Source organism: Perca flavescens, chromosome 12, assembly GCF_004354835.1.
Source record: "Perca flavescens isolate YP-PL-M2 chromosome 12, PFLA_1.0, whole genome shotgun sequence".
In the NCBI taxonomy this organism is placed as follows: Eukaryota; Metazoa; Chordata; class Actinopteri; order Perciformes; family Percidae; genus Perca; species Perca flavescens.
The window spans coordinates 21158700-21176238 of NC_041342.1; the positions used below are offsets into that span (position 1 = coordinate 21158700).

Below are 17539 nucleotides of genomic sequence, written 5' to 3' on the forward strand. Positions count from 1 at the left end.
AGCAGTTGTTTTTTGCTGTTTTCAGAGTTTGTTATTTTTCCACTCCCTGCTGTATATGTTAATACTCTCACACTTATATCATATTAACCAGCTATTGTTTCTATCTCCTGCCCTGAACATCACACACAAGCGAGATGAGACCCTGCAGTTGGTCTAATTAAATCTCACAAAGGACATCAATTATTCAGTTATTCTGAGTATTTATTGTATCTAGCCTTGACTATTCTAAAGTACCAAACAATAGAGAAGATAATCGCCTTGGGTGCTTTGCCTCTCTCTCTCTCTCTCTCTCTCTCTCTCATGTCATGTACGCCCATACAGCGTTAGAAGAAAAGGCTTCAGATCTTAAAGCTGTGGTGGGTTTTTCTAGTTTGAGCAGTTTAGTTTAAAGTGGATTCAAGGCTGCAACTAGACAACTGGGCAATTCCATCCGCTGAGGAAGATTGTGTAATACGATCGGAGACTCCAGAACAGCTACTACATTTTCCCTGTGGTGATTGTGTTGTCAAAAACTGCTGATTAATTTTCTACTGACAAATATCTATGACAAATATCTATGAGCCTGAGTTGACTTTAACCCTCTCTTTCTTTTTCTTTTTTCACTGCATCTGCTTTCTCTACCCCTTATATGTTCAACCCTGTCCTTCCTTCTCTTCTCTTTTTCTACTAAAACTCTTCACTTTTCTCTGTCTCTTCCCAACTCCTCCTGTCTCTCACCCTCTCCATCTTGCGGTGGAGCTCCCTCATGCTGCCGTCCCACTCCTGCCGCTCTTGGTCGAAACGCTCCAGCAGGTCGCCCCTCTCGCGGCTCCACCTCTTCTCTCCGTGCTGCAGCTTCCAGCGCAGGTCCAGGGAGGTGCTGTGGCTGTCGGCCAGCAGACGCCGGTGCTCTTCACGTTCCATTTTTAAGGCCCACTTGGGGTCTTCGGCAGGTTCTTCTTCATCACCTATCTGAGCTTCACCTCGCACCTCGCCTTGGGCCTTCTCCTCCAACTGGTCAAAGAGCAAAGATACAGGGATGTTGGGTTGATTAGTCATTATCAAGTCTTTATTATGCTGCACAGTATATATATATATATATATATATATATATATATATATATAAATAAATGATGAAGACAAAGAAAAGGCAGTGTTATTAGGCAGTACCACAATAATTAACATGGTTCCACTTAATGGGTTCATTCACCCAAATTACAACCCAATTTTTATTAGAACTACTTTTGATTGAAGAAATAGTCCCTATGAAAACTGTTTGCAGTAAGGTTTGTTGATTATACACAGTAAGTAGGATACTGTGTCTGGAAAAAGGTGCTGCTGTCCAATCTTCTAATGCAAAATTACATTGTTGGTGTGGAGGTATAATTTTCTAGACCTGGGCAAATAAAACCAACATAATGCAGGAGGGAAGCGAGAAAATTGTTTTTTGGATGAACCTCTGCTGTTGTTTTGAAGGCACGACTGACCAAAACAACTGCAACGATAAAACAACGATAGAAACTAGCCTCTGCCAAACTTGTTTTTGCCCTGTTTTTGTTTTGCCCTCCCGATGGATCAATATGTTTTTTAAAGCAGTGAGATGAATCATTTCTCAAAGTTTTGTAAAAAAATCCAAACAGTAGTGTCTGAGATATTGTACATAACATACAAACAAACAATCTTTCGCTCTTTACTTTTTGATACTTTAATCTATTTTTTGGTCATTGACTTTAATAAAATAAAAAATGATTAAAAAACACTGAAAACAGAAAAAGTCCAGTGCTGACACAGCTACTAAATAATAAATGAGTGTCAAAGCAGATTAAAGAAATGACAAAAATTGTATATCTTTTTATTCTGTGTAGCCTTGTCATTGTTCCAATTAACACAATTTATGAACAAGCTAATGAGGAAATGGCTCACTAGGACTGTTTATTTAGACAAACAGCCGAAATAAGACCGACTGAGACTAGTCCAGCAGTGCAGCGGGGGTTTAAAAGGTTTAACATGCTTCAATTATTGCTGAAACGCAACATCAGCTGCAAGGCGCTGCGCTGGCCAATCAAATACATGCAAGCACACATTCCTGGTAGATCAACTTGTAATCAGAATGGCATTTTTCTACTGTTTAATTAGCTATTTTTGTGACAAAAGATAAAATAATTGCCGCGGTGATAGATTTCCAGAGTTGTAAAATCCATAATGTGCACAATTTCTCCTATTGAAAAAGAAAAACACAATGAGATAGGAAAAGGTATCATAAAGTAGATGTTATGTAGCCGACATAGACACACAGTTGAAACTTGAGCGCGGGCTGCCCTCCCAAATTTATATTTTAAACCACTCACTAGTGGAAGGACATGAACCGAGAATTCAGATGCACTGCAGAAATCTTCAAAGCTGCAGAGCGACAGAGAGAACTCTGGAAGAACAGAGTGTTGTAATCTTCAGACTGCTTTGACCCTTCAATATAATGGTACAAACCAGAGTCTGCAGTACTGGAGCTGTGTGAAGAGCAAGTCAAGGCTGCCTTGAAACATCAGCTTACATAACTCCCATTCACAAATGTTTGTCTTGTATACTTTTATAGAGTGCTTGAAAACTGTCTGATTACATACTGGAGAGGATGACATGTACAGTAATAGCTGCTGAATGAATGCTAAGAGCCAAGATGTTAGAGAATACATATAGACAGTTATTTAGGAGGCTTGATGCAGTGCCAGTGACCAAACCAGAGTATGAAACATGAGCCAGCCTGATATTAATATCTCAAAAAATAATCCTGCAAATCTTATACATATAAATACACAGGTGAGGGTATGTAATTTTAATTTCTGCTCTGCTCTGCTGGGCTATGAAATAATCATGATTAAAAACCAGCAGTTTAGGGGCATATTTCTTAAGTCTTAATCAGGATAAAGCACAGTGGAGCAAGAAAAGAACTTAAAATGGTGTTATCAGAAGAAAACTTAAGTAAATTCATTCCTGTTGAGGCCCTCATCGACCTCTGCTCTGAGAAAGGATATGAACCAAGTTAAAGCTGTTCAGATTAAGAGCATGAGAGTTAAAAAGATAATCTCACTCCTATAAATCAAACTGCTTAATTGGTTCCCAAAGCTGCAGTTTACTTTTTAACAGATATAGCTGGGAAAAGACACTGCTCTGCCACTGTGGGTTTCAAATTTGATCTTCCAATACTGTCTCCCGGAAACATCAATATGCTCAAATTGATTGCAAGTTGTTTTTTCCACATTGTTGGCCACCTGTCGTGATCGTGCTCTGCCTCTCAAAGGGAAAGAAAATCTCAAGTTGAAATCAGACACAGTGGACAGTGAGGCTCCAACCGTACCACAGAACATTGTGGATTCAATATCCCTCCGTCCCACACTGTTGTACCTTTCCTACAAATGCAGTTGCCCTTACTGCAAACAGAGTACTGATCTTTTTGTCTACCATGAAATTCAAACACAACCCAAATAGCATGTGTTCGGTAGAATTGGGGTGTCAGGATACTAAGCGTTTAACAACAGATATGTCTATAGCAGTGGTGGAAGTACTCTATTTTTACTTATGTAAAAGTAGCAATACAACAGGGTAGAAATACTCAGCTACAAGTAAAATTAGCATTTAAACAAAGCATTTCATTGTGTGCATAATCTGAACATGCTTTGTTTAGCAACAGTTTAGCAGGCATAGTTGTGTTTGGATTTCTATGAGCCCACGAATGAATACAAGACACTTGGATAATGTTGCATAGGAATTTCAGAAAGTTTTTCGGACGTTTTATAACTTTTTTGCTATCTTTCGTTCGGCATCTGTTGAAGTGTGTTTGCACTGATATGCTTGTATTATTTGGGTGCTCTGCTCTCCTTAATAGCATTCAATAAAAAGAGATCCTAGGGAGGTGAGTACTATATACAATGTATATTGTGTTTTGGTGAACTATTCCTTTAAGTACAGTACTTGAGTAAATGTACTTTGTTACTTTCAACCACTGTCGTCTATGTATACCTATTTAAAGCCACTAGGTGTAGACTTAGAAAATTTCCCACTTTGTTGCCCCCATGAGGGAGTATCAAAAAAGACACTGTGGCAGATGGTAATACACCCGCCCCCCCATGAATCAGATTCAAGAACACTGACATGTACCGGCTGAAAGCAACACATAGACTGCACCAATTTAACCCTTAAATAAGTTTTTTCCTGGGTCTCAGGTTAAGTCTTTAAGAGTTTAAGTCTCCTACAATGTTTTAAATGCTGTTTGGGAGAAACGAAGAACAATTCAAATCTTGGGAGGCCTTTACTGTAATTGCGAATTGAAATATTTTTAATATTGACACAAAAATCCGCAGCCCCCCACAAAATCTCTGATATCAACTTTCATGTACTCATATCAGTTGAGATGAAGATACTCCCATTAGGAATATAAGAGAGCACTTTACGGCTGTTTTGAGTTCACTAAGAAATATTTAGAGGAACATTGAACAACTAGGCACAAGGCTGAATTAATCATAATAGTTGTCCCAGTGACAGAATATACTCATTACACAGGGCCAGGCAGGTGATTAACCATTTTCTTGTCTTATAAGAAGCGGTCTTTTCTCTTTTAATTTAATTGTTGAGGGGTGATTATAAATTGGATTCTGTCCATTGGTTTGTCACTTACTTAATTTCATCTCTGCACTTTCAAAAAAGACACTGATTGGCCCAGGGGGGCGTAGTTAAAAAACTAAAAATATTTGTTGTTTTTGACTTGTTACCGCTTTGCCATGAGTGGGATGTTTACTGTCACCTCGCTGCTTATTGAATGCACCGCTAGTTCTACACCAGATTGTGTCCTGTCCCTTTAAGGTGGGTGCTGAGATGCCATCTGTACCTGGGCGAACTGGCACTTCATCTCTGCCCACTTGACCTCCCAGGCGGCTTTGTCATTGGCGTAGGACTGCTGCAGTTGGCATCGCCGCATCTCCTCCTCCCGCAGCTCGTCTCGAAACTCTTCCAGCAGCGTCCGCAGGGCCTGCAGCACTTGCCGGTTCTCCCCAAACTGTCCAGAGAGGATTCAGACAAAACAATAATTTAGAAAAAGATTAAACCAACTCACTCAGACACACATGAACATGGCAAGTTCTGTCCTTATCTTGATGGGCTTGTCTCTTGTTTTTATCCCTGTCTTCTGTTTCTCTTTAGCTCTTTGGGACAAATCTGCTTCATAAGTGCTTTATAAATCAATTTGACTTGAACCTCTCCATCTTTCTTCTATTCTTTTTTTTATCCTTGTCCTTTGCCATCTATCATTCCTTGACTCCTGCCGTTAAAGCATTAAAATATGTACACATGGATGGGTGTAAATATAAGGTTGCACTCAAAAATACTAACTCGAAATTAAGTGAAATCCCTCAGGAACCTCTGAGTAGAGCAGTAATTAAAACTGCACCTGTTGGACGACTACCGATTTATTTTAGTCCAATTATGATGCAGGGGGATTGAGACAGTTAAAAGAAGTGCACGTTTTCCTGCTCAGAGAGGTGTGTGGAGAGCTGTTTTCTAGTGGTCCTGCTGTGAAGAGTCTTCCGGTCTTGCCAGGAGGCAGTGAAGCACAAAAGAGTCTGTGAGTTAAACATCACCTCACTACAGCGCCACCAGCTCTGCCAGCCTCGGGTGGGAACTCGACATGAGCTCATGTGCTAAAAGGCCAGTGCACTTCAATCCAGTATAACAAGAAAAAAAGTGGAATTTGCACCAAACTTTTTTCCTGTGAGCAGATACAACCACAATAGACTTAACTTTTTTTCTTCTTGTTCTACTGTTGTCTATCTAAATATGCATCATATGAGCAAGGGTTAAATTGGGATTTGGCAGGTGGGGGAACCCCAAATTCAGAGAAGTTGGTTCGCCTGTTACTCCCGTCATTTTTACCTTACCAACTTCCTAAATCATGTCCAAGTGTTTACTTAAAACTTTCAATGACCTCTCTATGGCTTAACATTATATTGTCTCACTCTGGCTGCAGGAATTATCATCTGCTCTGCTGTAGTAGCCATGAGTTCAAATGCTTACTAAAGCAAGTCTGCATTTCTGCTCTCATACATAAAGTATAATATAGTCTACTGGGCATGCTTGTTAAAAACCTGAAAAACTGCTCACAGAGTAAAGCAACAATGTCAGATCACTGTACAAACCATTTTTATGATGTTGTGGAAAAATCTAAACACAGACACAAAGTAGAGCACTTAGGAGCTGCTTAATAATGAATCCAACCCAAAATGCTTACATACTTTCTTTAGTTTTACAGAGGAGCAAAGTGGTTGCTAGACATACTGTACTGAAAGCATATATCAACACACGCTATGTCTGGGTGAAATCTCCTCTGAAACAATTGACAGCCTGAAGAACAGCAGCTCCTTCTGTCCTCTTTGCATGTAACTGAGAGTCCAATTTTTTGTTTGAACAATAAGCATAAAACTGGGTGTACTAAAAAATAATTACGGACTTTAACTAGGCCAAAATGCTCATCTGCATACTGTGCCAAACAGGCTGCCAAACATTCCTTTGAACACAATGAAAATGAGAAATAATTAAAGGCTGAGCTAAATGTCCAAACTCACTGAATACACCAACTTGTTCATTTCTTTGCACTACAACTTTACAGTTATATTTTTTATGTGTGTGTATTTATATGTGTATATTTGCAACTGTATAATTTATTTTTTGTAAATAGTATAGTATTCTTCCTTGCTACTAGTATTACTGAAGTGTTTCTATTGTATTTTACCTATTGATTTTTCTATTTTAATATATATTTTTTCTTATTTATACATTTTCTATGTGTGTAGTATGGAGGGGTTAAATAAACTGTTCAATCCTGTACTGTGAAATGACAATAAAGCTTAATAATAAACCTTGAACTTTGTGCCATGACATTGCTGCTAGAGAAAAATATTTAAAAAAAAATTAAATGAATATGAAATCTATCATGAGCCTGGGATGCCTGAGACTCCACCCACCATGATTAAAAATTTAAAAACTGGAGTTGCAATTTACCGATTCGGTCAAATCCTAATCAGCCAAAGACTAGGGGCCCTATTTTAAAGATCTAAGTGCAGGGTGTGAAGCGCATGGCGGGGGTGTGTTTAGGGTGTGTTGAATTACCACTTTTGCTAGTTTGACGGTGGAAAAAAGCGTCTGTGCGCTGCGCGCATGGTTCAAAAGGTTTGTCCTTAGTGTCTTCATTAATTCATAGGTGTGTTTTGGGCGTAATGTGCTATAAACCAATCAGAGTGTCATCTCCCCTTCCCTTTAAAAGCCAGGGGCGTTTGTACCTTGGCGCATTGCTATTATGATGGCGGATTTGCACTGTAATATTTTTATGTGTAATCTTTTGCATGTTTGTGTGCTGCTGCGCTTCCCTGTGTGTGTAACAAGCATAGTGTGGGCGCGCTGTGCATGAGCCAAGGCGCATTTTACTAATTTGCTGTTAAAATAACAATGAAATGCTGCGCTATTGACTTTAGACCAGGTTTTTGGTGGTCAATGGCGCAATCACTTCCTGCTGCCTCAAGATAGCAATACGCCAAGAATTCACCTGAACACACCTCCCTGTAAGACCAGCACGCCCATGGGTGGAAAGATGGGCGCAGGTGCATTTGCTATTTAAACTGGACGGTCTTAAAATAGCAAAGACGGGCTTTGCGTCGGGCTGCGCCGGGTGCAAGATAGGGTCCTAGGACTGTAAGGAAGGAAGTGTAATTAGAATTCTGGCATGGACTAATGCTCATGCTGATTTAATCTTTATCCCAGGGGCCCCACATATCCAGGGTCACTGGATTAGCCAGATATTTAAAAATGTAATAATAGATTTGTATGACGTTTTGGGGGAATGTCCTCAGTCAGTCTGTACCATCTCCGCTGTAGCTGTATTCTATTTTTCACCATAGGCTAAGGTTAATATAAATGTATCTGTCGGAAAGCTTTATAGATCACAACATGTCTCATGAACCAAAAACTTTACTAATGTTAAATAATGCTTTTCAGTTTAGGTTAACAATTTCAAAATAGAAAGTGGAGTCACTGGAGTTACAGTTTTTCCAAAATTTGTCTTAATAAAATTCAGAGTTGTAAGTGTGTGAGTACCTGTCTTTGATGCCGCAGGTGTCGATCAGGTGACATCAGGGGGATGATGGGCCCCGGGTCGGGGACGTCCCCAGGAGTTTGAGGTAAACACAGTCTGTCGTCTTGATCCGACTCCCCCTCCGCCTGCTCCATTATCACTCCCAGCTCTGGGATGCCCTCCAACTTCTCAAACTGGAACAGATGATATGCACTCATGTTTTCTGCACCAACACATTCTGTTTTCAGGCTCACAGTCCCTGAGCCTTTCCCAGCATGCAATGGGCAGAAGGCAGAAAAACACCCTGGATGAGTCTCCAGTCTTTTGCTAGTCCATGACAGGGCTAATACACACACAAGTGTACAGTCACACATCTATTTAGTTTTGGTTTCTTTGGAATAAAGGAACCCACTGTTAAGCAAAAATGATTGTTTTTGTAATTGGTACTAAATAAATAATGGTAAGTTACATTCTATTTATTTTTAAAGAGATACTGGTACACACATACATTTGACAAGGTTATGGGCTGCATAGATGGGAATTATGGGAAAAGTTGGATCACCTGCATTCTTTGGCTGATTTTATTTATTTTGTGTTTAGATTTTATTTAATGCTGGTTGGATGCTCTTTTTTTGACCATTTCAGCATTTTACCCTTTTATTTTATTTGTGTAAGTTTTTATGTCATCTAATAACTGATATATACTGTATATATATATTTTTTTTTTAAAGTCAAGATGGACTATTACACAGCGGGACAATTGCAGACTAATCAGGAACCAGCGACAAACTGTGAGTCCATAGAAGGACATTGGAACTGGGCCATTCTTTCTCATTTTTACCTAGTTTATAAAACTGAGAGCCATCGTTTTATTTGACTTTCTTTTCTAAATGTGAGCACTGTGAAGTGCTTTGAAACTGTAATGTGATTAAGGGATTTAAAAATAAACTTGAGAAAACGTTCCACTGGGATTCAATGACATGTCAAGGGCGGGTGGTAACCATCCCGCAAGGTACACGTGGGCTCCTCACTGCTGCACCATCTGTAGGCGCAAATTAGGTTTCACGACAGCATTATCATGAATAAACTGATGAGAATCGAGAGAAATAAATTAATTTGAAATAAAGTATTATAGAATTACATAAAAAGTGCAAAAGCCAAGATAAAAGAAAAAAGTAAGTAATATTTCACAACAAAGCAAAGTGATTATGTGTATGTGGTGGTTTTACTGTAAAATGTCTTTGAGTACCATGTAAAGCCATATATAAATAAAATGTATTATTATTATTATTATTATGGTTAGGACAATAACATAAGTAGTTTGGTATGAACAGGTGAAACTGGGTGGGTAGTGCCTCAGTCAACAGACAATTCAAGGCAAAAACCTTCACAGTGCTGGCCAGTTTAATCAACTGGAAACACAAGAAGATAACAAGAAAAAGTGAAGCATTGACCACTGAACCAACAAGCTGAACAACAAATGGAGTCGCTCAATCAGCCTGGCAACCCATTAACCAGACTATTAATCAGTCCTGCACCCTGGTGGGAAGTACAGGACTGGACGTGGTTCAGGATGAGTCACTTCTTTGTTGCCAGTTTTAACATCTCATTCCTAAAGACAGATTCAAACCACCACCTGATATGCTTTATTGCTTCCTGGATTTAGGATTGTTCTGCACCATGTACTGTATTTGCAAAATTTTTGGTTTTAAGAGCAATAACTTTAATTATATTTCACCCATGTACTCGGGACTACTGTACTCTGACATTTGAAAAGCTAGTAGTACAATTCTTCAACAAAAGAAGTTCATCTACTCTCCAACGTATCCAATGGAACCATGGACTATACTACCTATACTGTACGACTATACAACCAAATTTCCCCGTTGGGAATCAATAAAGGTTTATCTTATTTTATCTCATCTGATCTTACTGACATATTCTAACATCACAATACTTTTGATCAATCCTAAATATGCATATATGTCAATGTGGATTAAGAAGAAGAGTGTCAACTTGCCAGAATCAGCGGCAACAACTCAAATTCAAATGAAGCTTTGGCAATTTCTTCCCTCTCATTCTCTCCATCATATCTGCTTTACCAAACTATCAGAGCTCTTCTCATTCACAAATTCTGACATCATCATATCTGGCTGCGTTTCTTAAAACAACACAGACAGAAAGTTGAGAGACCTTTTCATGGCAGACATGTTTGACATGTCATAGTAGGAAAAGCACAGGTATATTCAAAACCATTAATGATGGCTGCATTCCACTTAGGAGAGGCCCTGGTATTGGGCATGCTGACTCACTGAAATAGCTTACTGGGACACTTGATGGAATTGAGCCATTGTTAAGGTTATCAATTTCAGCTTTTCCTACTACGATAAGTCAAATGTCTGCTGTGAAAATGGTCCATTGGCTAGTTTATTTAAAGCCATCATCTTTCTTGTTGTTTCCTCTTTCCCACTGACCAATGAACAGCCCACCGTCTTCCCACCGTGATCTTCAGATCATTCTAAGTGATTCCACTAAGAGGTTTTATTTCCCACCACCGGGCTTTACTCTATTACCGCCAGCTTGGATATTATCTTACATGTTGTCTTCATGTTACACGCATGATTATCTTGTCAAACCTCTGACTCACCTCCGGGTGCACCCTCTCCTCTCCAGGGTCGTCCTTGCGGCCGAGCCTCCAGTGCATGAGGATCCACCTGAGCTTCATGTAGAAGAAGATGGTGTTGCGTCGGAAGAGGCGGACCTCTTGTTGCAGCATGGCTCTCTCCTGAGGCCAGGGCACCTCATGAGTCTGAAGTCCCTGCAGCTCCAGACCTCCCCGCTGGGCCTCCAAACGCAGACGCTCATCTTCCTGCTGCAGAGTTGTTAATTAAGTAAGTGACATGTGAGTAATGTATCCAGTCATTTTAATCCATATATTTGGATATATGTCCTCTCTCAATATTACAGCAGGTCTATTGGTTTGAGAGGGACTTTACCAGTCATTTAAATAAAAATAATTCAAATATATTTTATGATAATTTTTGGTCCAAAAGAGTGTCAGACCAACTGTACAAAACCCCAAGATATTTAATTTCAGAATATTAAAAAAAACCTCAGAAAATATTTACATTTAAGAAGTAAAAAACTGAGAATTTATGGCATTTCTTATTTTAAAAAAAATGAGTAATTGTTTCAGCACTACATGATGCTGTATGATTTTGTGTGCTTAAAATGGCAAAAAGTTTATGTTTTAAATCAATTTTACTTTGATTAAATAGTTTGTACTGTAGTTGAAATTGCATGCGACACACTGAAGACAATGTAACATCAATCTAAGTCTAAAAAAAAAGATATTGATATCAAAGCAAAGCTTTCTTTCCTTTCCAGTGGTGACACTTAATTAAAATCATGTTTAAACTTCAGCAAAAACAGCAGAACAAGTGAAGTGTGGGTTCTTGTGCTCATGTTCATAATCTAAAGGCATTCAAACATGGCGACTGACTGCGTTATTGTACCTGAGGCAGAGAAACGAAAGCCTCTCGTTCCTCCATCGCAGCTCTCAGCCTTCGTTCATGATCCAGACGAAACTGGATGTCAGAAGCAGACGTGTCCCGGAGCTGAACCCACAACAGCACACAGTTACTTTGGATAAATTACATCACATATTGAGAACTCAAGTTTTTTTTTTGATCAACAAAATCACAAGGATTTGTGTATGAGATGATTACGCCTTGATTATATTTGTTCTCTTCAATTTCCACTGCAAAACAAAAATTCACTGAGCGGGACGGAAAAACCTGACATTCACACAAGTGGAAACACATTATACCTTCTTCTGCAACTAAATGATTATAATTTAATCCCATTTCAATCTGGAATAAATATTTCTTGATCCAGCAACTTCAAAGCTTTTTGATCAAACCTCAAACGAAAGGGTAATAATCTTAAAAACATTTTGGTAAAGAGAAGATCGATAGTGCTCTCATGTCTCTCCACTAAATATAGAGCTACAGCCAGCAGCAGCTTAGTTTAGCTTAGCATAAAAAAAAATTTTAATATAAAAAAATAACATCTAGCCTGGCTCTGTCCAAAAGTAACACAAATCTGCCTACCAGCACCTTTAAAAACTGAAGAATACAAATGACTTCCTGGATTTGGCGGGCAACCAGTAGAGACATCAGGAAGTCACTGCTCCTTGCAAAGAAATCGTTTGGCACATAAACTGCAACCCGTCTTTTTTTCACTTTGATATTTGTGCAGATTAAACAAACAAGTGAGCTTTAGAGGAGATTTTGTTACATTCAGACAGAGCCAGGCTGTTTCCCCCAGTTTTAATGCTAAGCTTAGCTAACCAACTGCAACTTCATATTTACTGTATGAGAGTCGGTATAAAAGCAAATGTATTCCCCAAAACTATTTCTAAATCATTGGCGGCCTTTTTTTTTAATGATGAAACATTTACTTCAGGCTTAATAGAATTGTGACTAGAAATTGATACTGTCACTGTATAAATAACCTACTGTATATTCATCAATCAATGAATTTTATTTGTCACATGAAATCGTACGAGGTACAATTCCAGACAGTGAATGTAAAGAGCTGCACAACACTGCTGCTTCATCTACTGTATATCATGGTTTCTATCACCAAAATAAAACATTACTAAAACGTTATTAGTTGTCTTGTGACAGGTATTATTTCTAAAAATGCACTTAAAAAATTAATTATTTTCCAAATACAGCAATCACAATCGGAACTGAATGCATGAAGTTTGATTTGTTTTACTACAGGTGAAAAAAATGCTCGTAGGGAAATGAAATGCTTATGTTTATGGTTTTGAATGTAATGATTCTTAAACTCGTTTACATCACATCCCTGTCTGTCCTTCTAAAAAAAACTCAAAGTGCAAAGAAACTCAAAGTGCAGACTTCTGACAGACTTTTTTTTAATGCGATTTCTTTCTTCTATCCTGCGTGCAAGCGTTCACTATACTTCCAACAGTAAGTTGAGCTGTTCAGTGTGTACTGACCCTGGATCACCTCCCTGTCAGCCCAATGTCGAATGCAAATCACACAGGCCTACAGCGCCATGCTAATCCTGCCATATCTGAGCCGCTTTCCCAATCATTTATTTTACCTCACAGATTACACTGCAGCAGAAATCACAGGAACAAAAAGAAATCCACATGGATGTGCTATAACTGTAACTGTAATAGTAATGTCACATCACTGCTGCCAGTGCTCTGCATTACATAACAGTGGGCAATTTCTCTATGAACACAAGCATGAGGCAGTGATTGTGAGTTACAGTGTCCAGCGATTACATAGCCGGTTTATAAAACAGCCGAGTCACTGAAGGATTTAACAGATCTGATCTGATGTGTGCTGCAGCAACGTTACCGCTCGCGTCTTTGATTGCACTCTTTGATTTTGTGTTTAAAGTGTATTGTGACACTTCTGTGTAAGCTGCACTTTTACATACGTTTAAGCTGCTGAGTCGAGTAATGACGGTGCAGCCGGTAGTAATGAACCGGTGCTAGAGGGCATCACTGCAAAGTGCAGACTCAGCCGTGATACACTGAATCGATATACTGTAGCTGTGCATGGGTGCTGTCTCACACTGTTTTAGAGGGCAACAAACTGTCCACCAGCAGATACATTTATCAAAGAACACAACATACAATCGAAACATTTGGTGCAATAAATGCCCTACAATTTCAGTACTACTCTGTAGTACTATGCGATCAACGTTTGAGTTGTTTCTTCAAACTCAATCCTAAAATGTCCAGGGGCACATGGAGTGAATAACAAAGCAATACAAAAATGTAAAAACATAATACATAAATAAATAAAGATCAGTGGCTGTAGGAGTGGACATTTATTGTGAAAGTAGAGTGAGTGAATGGAGTGAAATCGTGCTCAGCATCAAAAAAGTGACTGTGGCTGGAGCGTCACTAGACATGCTGGACTGAGCGGCCTTTAGATCACAACCCCCAAAACAAACCCCAAAATTTGATCCTCTGTAATTCATGATCAGACAAATTTAGAGTATATACAGTAGTGCTCAGAGACACTTTATATACTTTGGTTGAGATGGGGGAAGGCTCCTTATGGCACGAACAGCATCTTCAAAATTGACTTTAAATAGATATATATGGAAGTACAGTAGATAAGCGTGTCATACTTTGTGAAGTAATCAGAGATTTAAAACAAAACTTTTTTTCAGTTTTTTTTTGTTTCCAGTAATAAACTGTGAAGTCAAACTCCTCAGAATTGACATGTACCTGTAAATGTTATCGCCGTAGGTCAAGTGAGGTCTTTCTTACCATGGTGCACTGCTTCTCAGCCCGACAGACACTCCAAAAACAAACCCCAGAAGTGCCCTAAATGTCTTTTTCAGTATAATGACCTTCATTCTGTATCACTCACTGCATTTCATTTAAGACGTGACCATGATGTGACAACCTCCAAAATACATTATGCAAAAGCATGACTATAGATTATTTTTATTTATATTTTTGCCTCTCTATAAAAAAAAATTGTTAAATTAAAAATGACATGCTTTTGGTGCATCTACAGGCGCAGGCTGAGCTGTATTTCACAACAGTTCATCGTGAGAAAGAAAGACCACAGAGAAGAAACCAAACCAGATTTGTCTTTGAATCAATTTAAATGATTGAAAAATAGAGTCCAGCTCAACAGAAGGCCTGTGTGCTCATGGATGAGCCAGTGTCAGCTCGGCCCCACAGGTGAAAGGGAGATAGAGGAGGGAGGCACTGACCTCTGCTCTTAAAGCCAGGGGCCTGTGGTACCTAGTGAGTCCTGTGGCTCCCCTGCTCTGGGCCTGGCCCCCACCCTGGCTCTGGCTCTGGGGCTCCACGCCTCGCTCCTGTCCTAGACGCCACTCCAGCTCATCCCTCTGACCGGACTGTGAGTGACGTGGGGTGGGGAAGGGGAAGGGGAAGGGGAAGGGGGGAAGGGGGGTGAGGGGTGTGGACGGTGGGTGTAAGGGGTTAGGAAGATGGGTGACAGGAGCAGGATACAGGGGTGCAGGTAGTGGTGGTGGTATTAGGGGAGATGTGTGAGGTGGATTGTGGACAAAACCGACAGAAGACAACAAAGGGTTGAGGGGACGAGGAAAGAAAGCGGGCGAGGAAAAACAAACAAAAATAAAACAGAAAATGGGTAAAAAATATAAGCGGGGGATTAACTAACAGACTACAAGGTGTGAAGAAGAACAAACGGACTAGAGTACGAAGAAAAGCGCAAAGAGAAAGACCAACTTAAAGATGACGCCGTATGAGAGAGATGAGAAGAGAACGAGAGTGAGGATGAACAAAATCATGGGCTGAAACATCTGGCGGGAACACAAAGAGGAGCAAAGAGAGGGAATCAGGGGGGAAAAGAATGCAAAACACTTGTTATGAAGCGCATGCAATGAGGGATACATGAGTCCAAACCAACAGCTGAGAGATACCACGGAAAACTGCAAAGCGAGAGCTAGCACGCTAAAGTTTTCCAACATATGCCTGACATAGAGCCGTGTATGTTGTAGAAGCAGTCAGCCAGGGAAAGTTGCATCTTAAGCCTACATGATGCACATTGTTTTCAGACATTACAGCATTTAAAATACACTGGAGGCATTTTAGGCTTTAGTTGAGCTTTAAGACTGCAATGCTGGTTGCGCCCTTTTTGTAGCAATGCCCACATTTTAGTTCTGCAAGTGAGGATTCTTCCTAGCTAGCAGGAACTTTATGCTATCGTGCCAAATAGGTATCTGAATAAGTGTGTAGGATTCACTAATGGAAATCAATAGCAGACATATTCTCATATTTATGAATTCCATAACTTGAAACTCTCATAATTATCTCATAACAATCTCATTATTACAAGAGCCGCACCTTTAAATCAAAATGTTGTTTTTATAATGATCATAATGATAAAAAATAAAGTGAGTACAACTGTTCGGTTAGAACATAAGTCAAAATTGCAAGAAATCCTTTCTAACACTTTACAAGATAATTGCAAATTAAAAAATCTTGTAATTAGTGTGAACGATTCTTTTCTTTCTTCACGATCAGCATCTTGTCACAACTACTATCACAACTACGGAAGTCATAATTACCAGAAAACATTTCCAACACTTAACAAGATAATTACACAACGATGGTAATAAGATATAGAAATATTATTACATGTCATATTCATACTTTCATCTCATAATCGTCTTGTAAAGATCTCATAATTACAAGATCCAAAATGTACTCAACGGTATTAAAACATTTAAGCAATCAACAGTTACGGGATACTTTAATTATCTCAAGATCCACATCTTATAATTATGAGATACAAAAGTCATACTTACAAGAAAACATTTCCATCAATTTACGAGATAATTATGAGATCAAGATCTTGTAACTACGACATACGGCTCTTGTTATTATGAGACAAATGTAGTAAAATGATGGGACTCTGAGGTAATAATTGTGAGAAAACATCTAAATGTTTTTCCTCTGGTGAATGCGCTTGTGTACATATCTTTGAAGGAACACGCCAACTTATTGGGACTTTAGCTTATTCACCGTATCCCCCAGAGTTAGATGAGTCCACTCTTCTCATCTCCGTGCGTGTCGTAACTCTGTCTGACGCACCCACCACTTGCCTAGCTTAGCACAGATTCTCGAGGTAACCGGTTCCATCTAGCCTATTGCTCCCAATAAGTGACAAAATAACGCCAACATGTTCCTGTTTACATGTTGTTGTATAGTCACAGCGTGTACAAATAACAAGGTCATATGAGACACAGCCATCTTCTAACCGTATACAAACTGGGAACTATATTCTCAGAAGGCGAAGCACTGCTACTTGGGCAGAGTGATTATTACTCCAACTCTGAGCGAACTCCAGGCAAACTCTCTGCTCCTCAACAAGGGGCTTCTCAGGTGCTGTGAGCAAATCACTCCGCCCAAGTAGCAGAAGTAGCAGTGCTTCGCCTTGAAAATGTTGGCGTTATTTTGTTACTTATTGGGAGCAGTAGGCTAGATGGAGCCGGTTACCTCCAGGATCTATGCTAAGCTAGGCTAGCGGTGGGTGCGTCAGACAGAGTTATGACACGCACGGAGATGAGAAGGGTACGTATGGACTTATCTAACTCTGGGAGATACGGTGAATAAGCTTAAGTCCCAATAAGTCGGCGTGTTCCTTTAACTTTTTTTAAATGTACTATATATACACACCTTACTCTTTGCTGCTGCAGTGACTATTGTTGCTCTGTAATGTATGACATTTAAAACTCCATTGCTCTACAACTTTGATCATCTTCAACAATTTTCAATGGACGAAAGCCTTATTACTTTGAACAGGCGGTGTTAGTACAGTGGTTAGCTTTGACTAAACCACCCAGCTTCACCCAGACTAACCAGCGAGTCCTACAGGCAGAGGAGCAAAGCAGAAA

General features: G+C 39.4%; 1 protein-coding gene across 1 annotated transcript in view; it reads right to left on the reverse strand.

Annotated features, from left to right (window-relative positions):
- Positions 1-17539, reverse strand: part of mtcl1 (microtubule crosslinking factor 1) — an 82700-nt gene that overhangs the window by 13023 nt on the left and 52138 nt on the right. Inside the window, exons 8-13 of the mRNA XM_028594313.1 lie at positions 14867-15013; positions 11602-11703; positions 10734-10958; positions 8110-8280; positions 4856-5023; positions 718-993 (exon numbers count right to left, since the gene is read on the reverse strand). Of these exons, the coding sequence (XP_028450114.1) occupies positions 718-993; positions 4856-5023; positions 8110-8280; positions 10734-10958; positions 11602-11703; positions 14867-15013 (1089 nt within the window). The remainder of the gene's footprint in view (positions 1-717; positions 994-4855; positions 5024-8109; positions 8281-10733; positions 10959-11601; positions 11704-14866; positions 15014-17539) is intronic.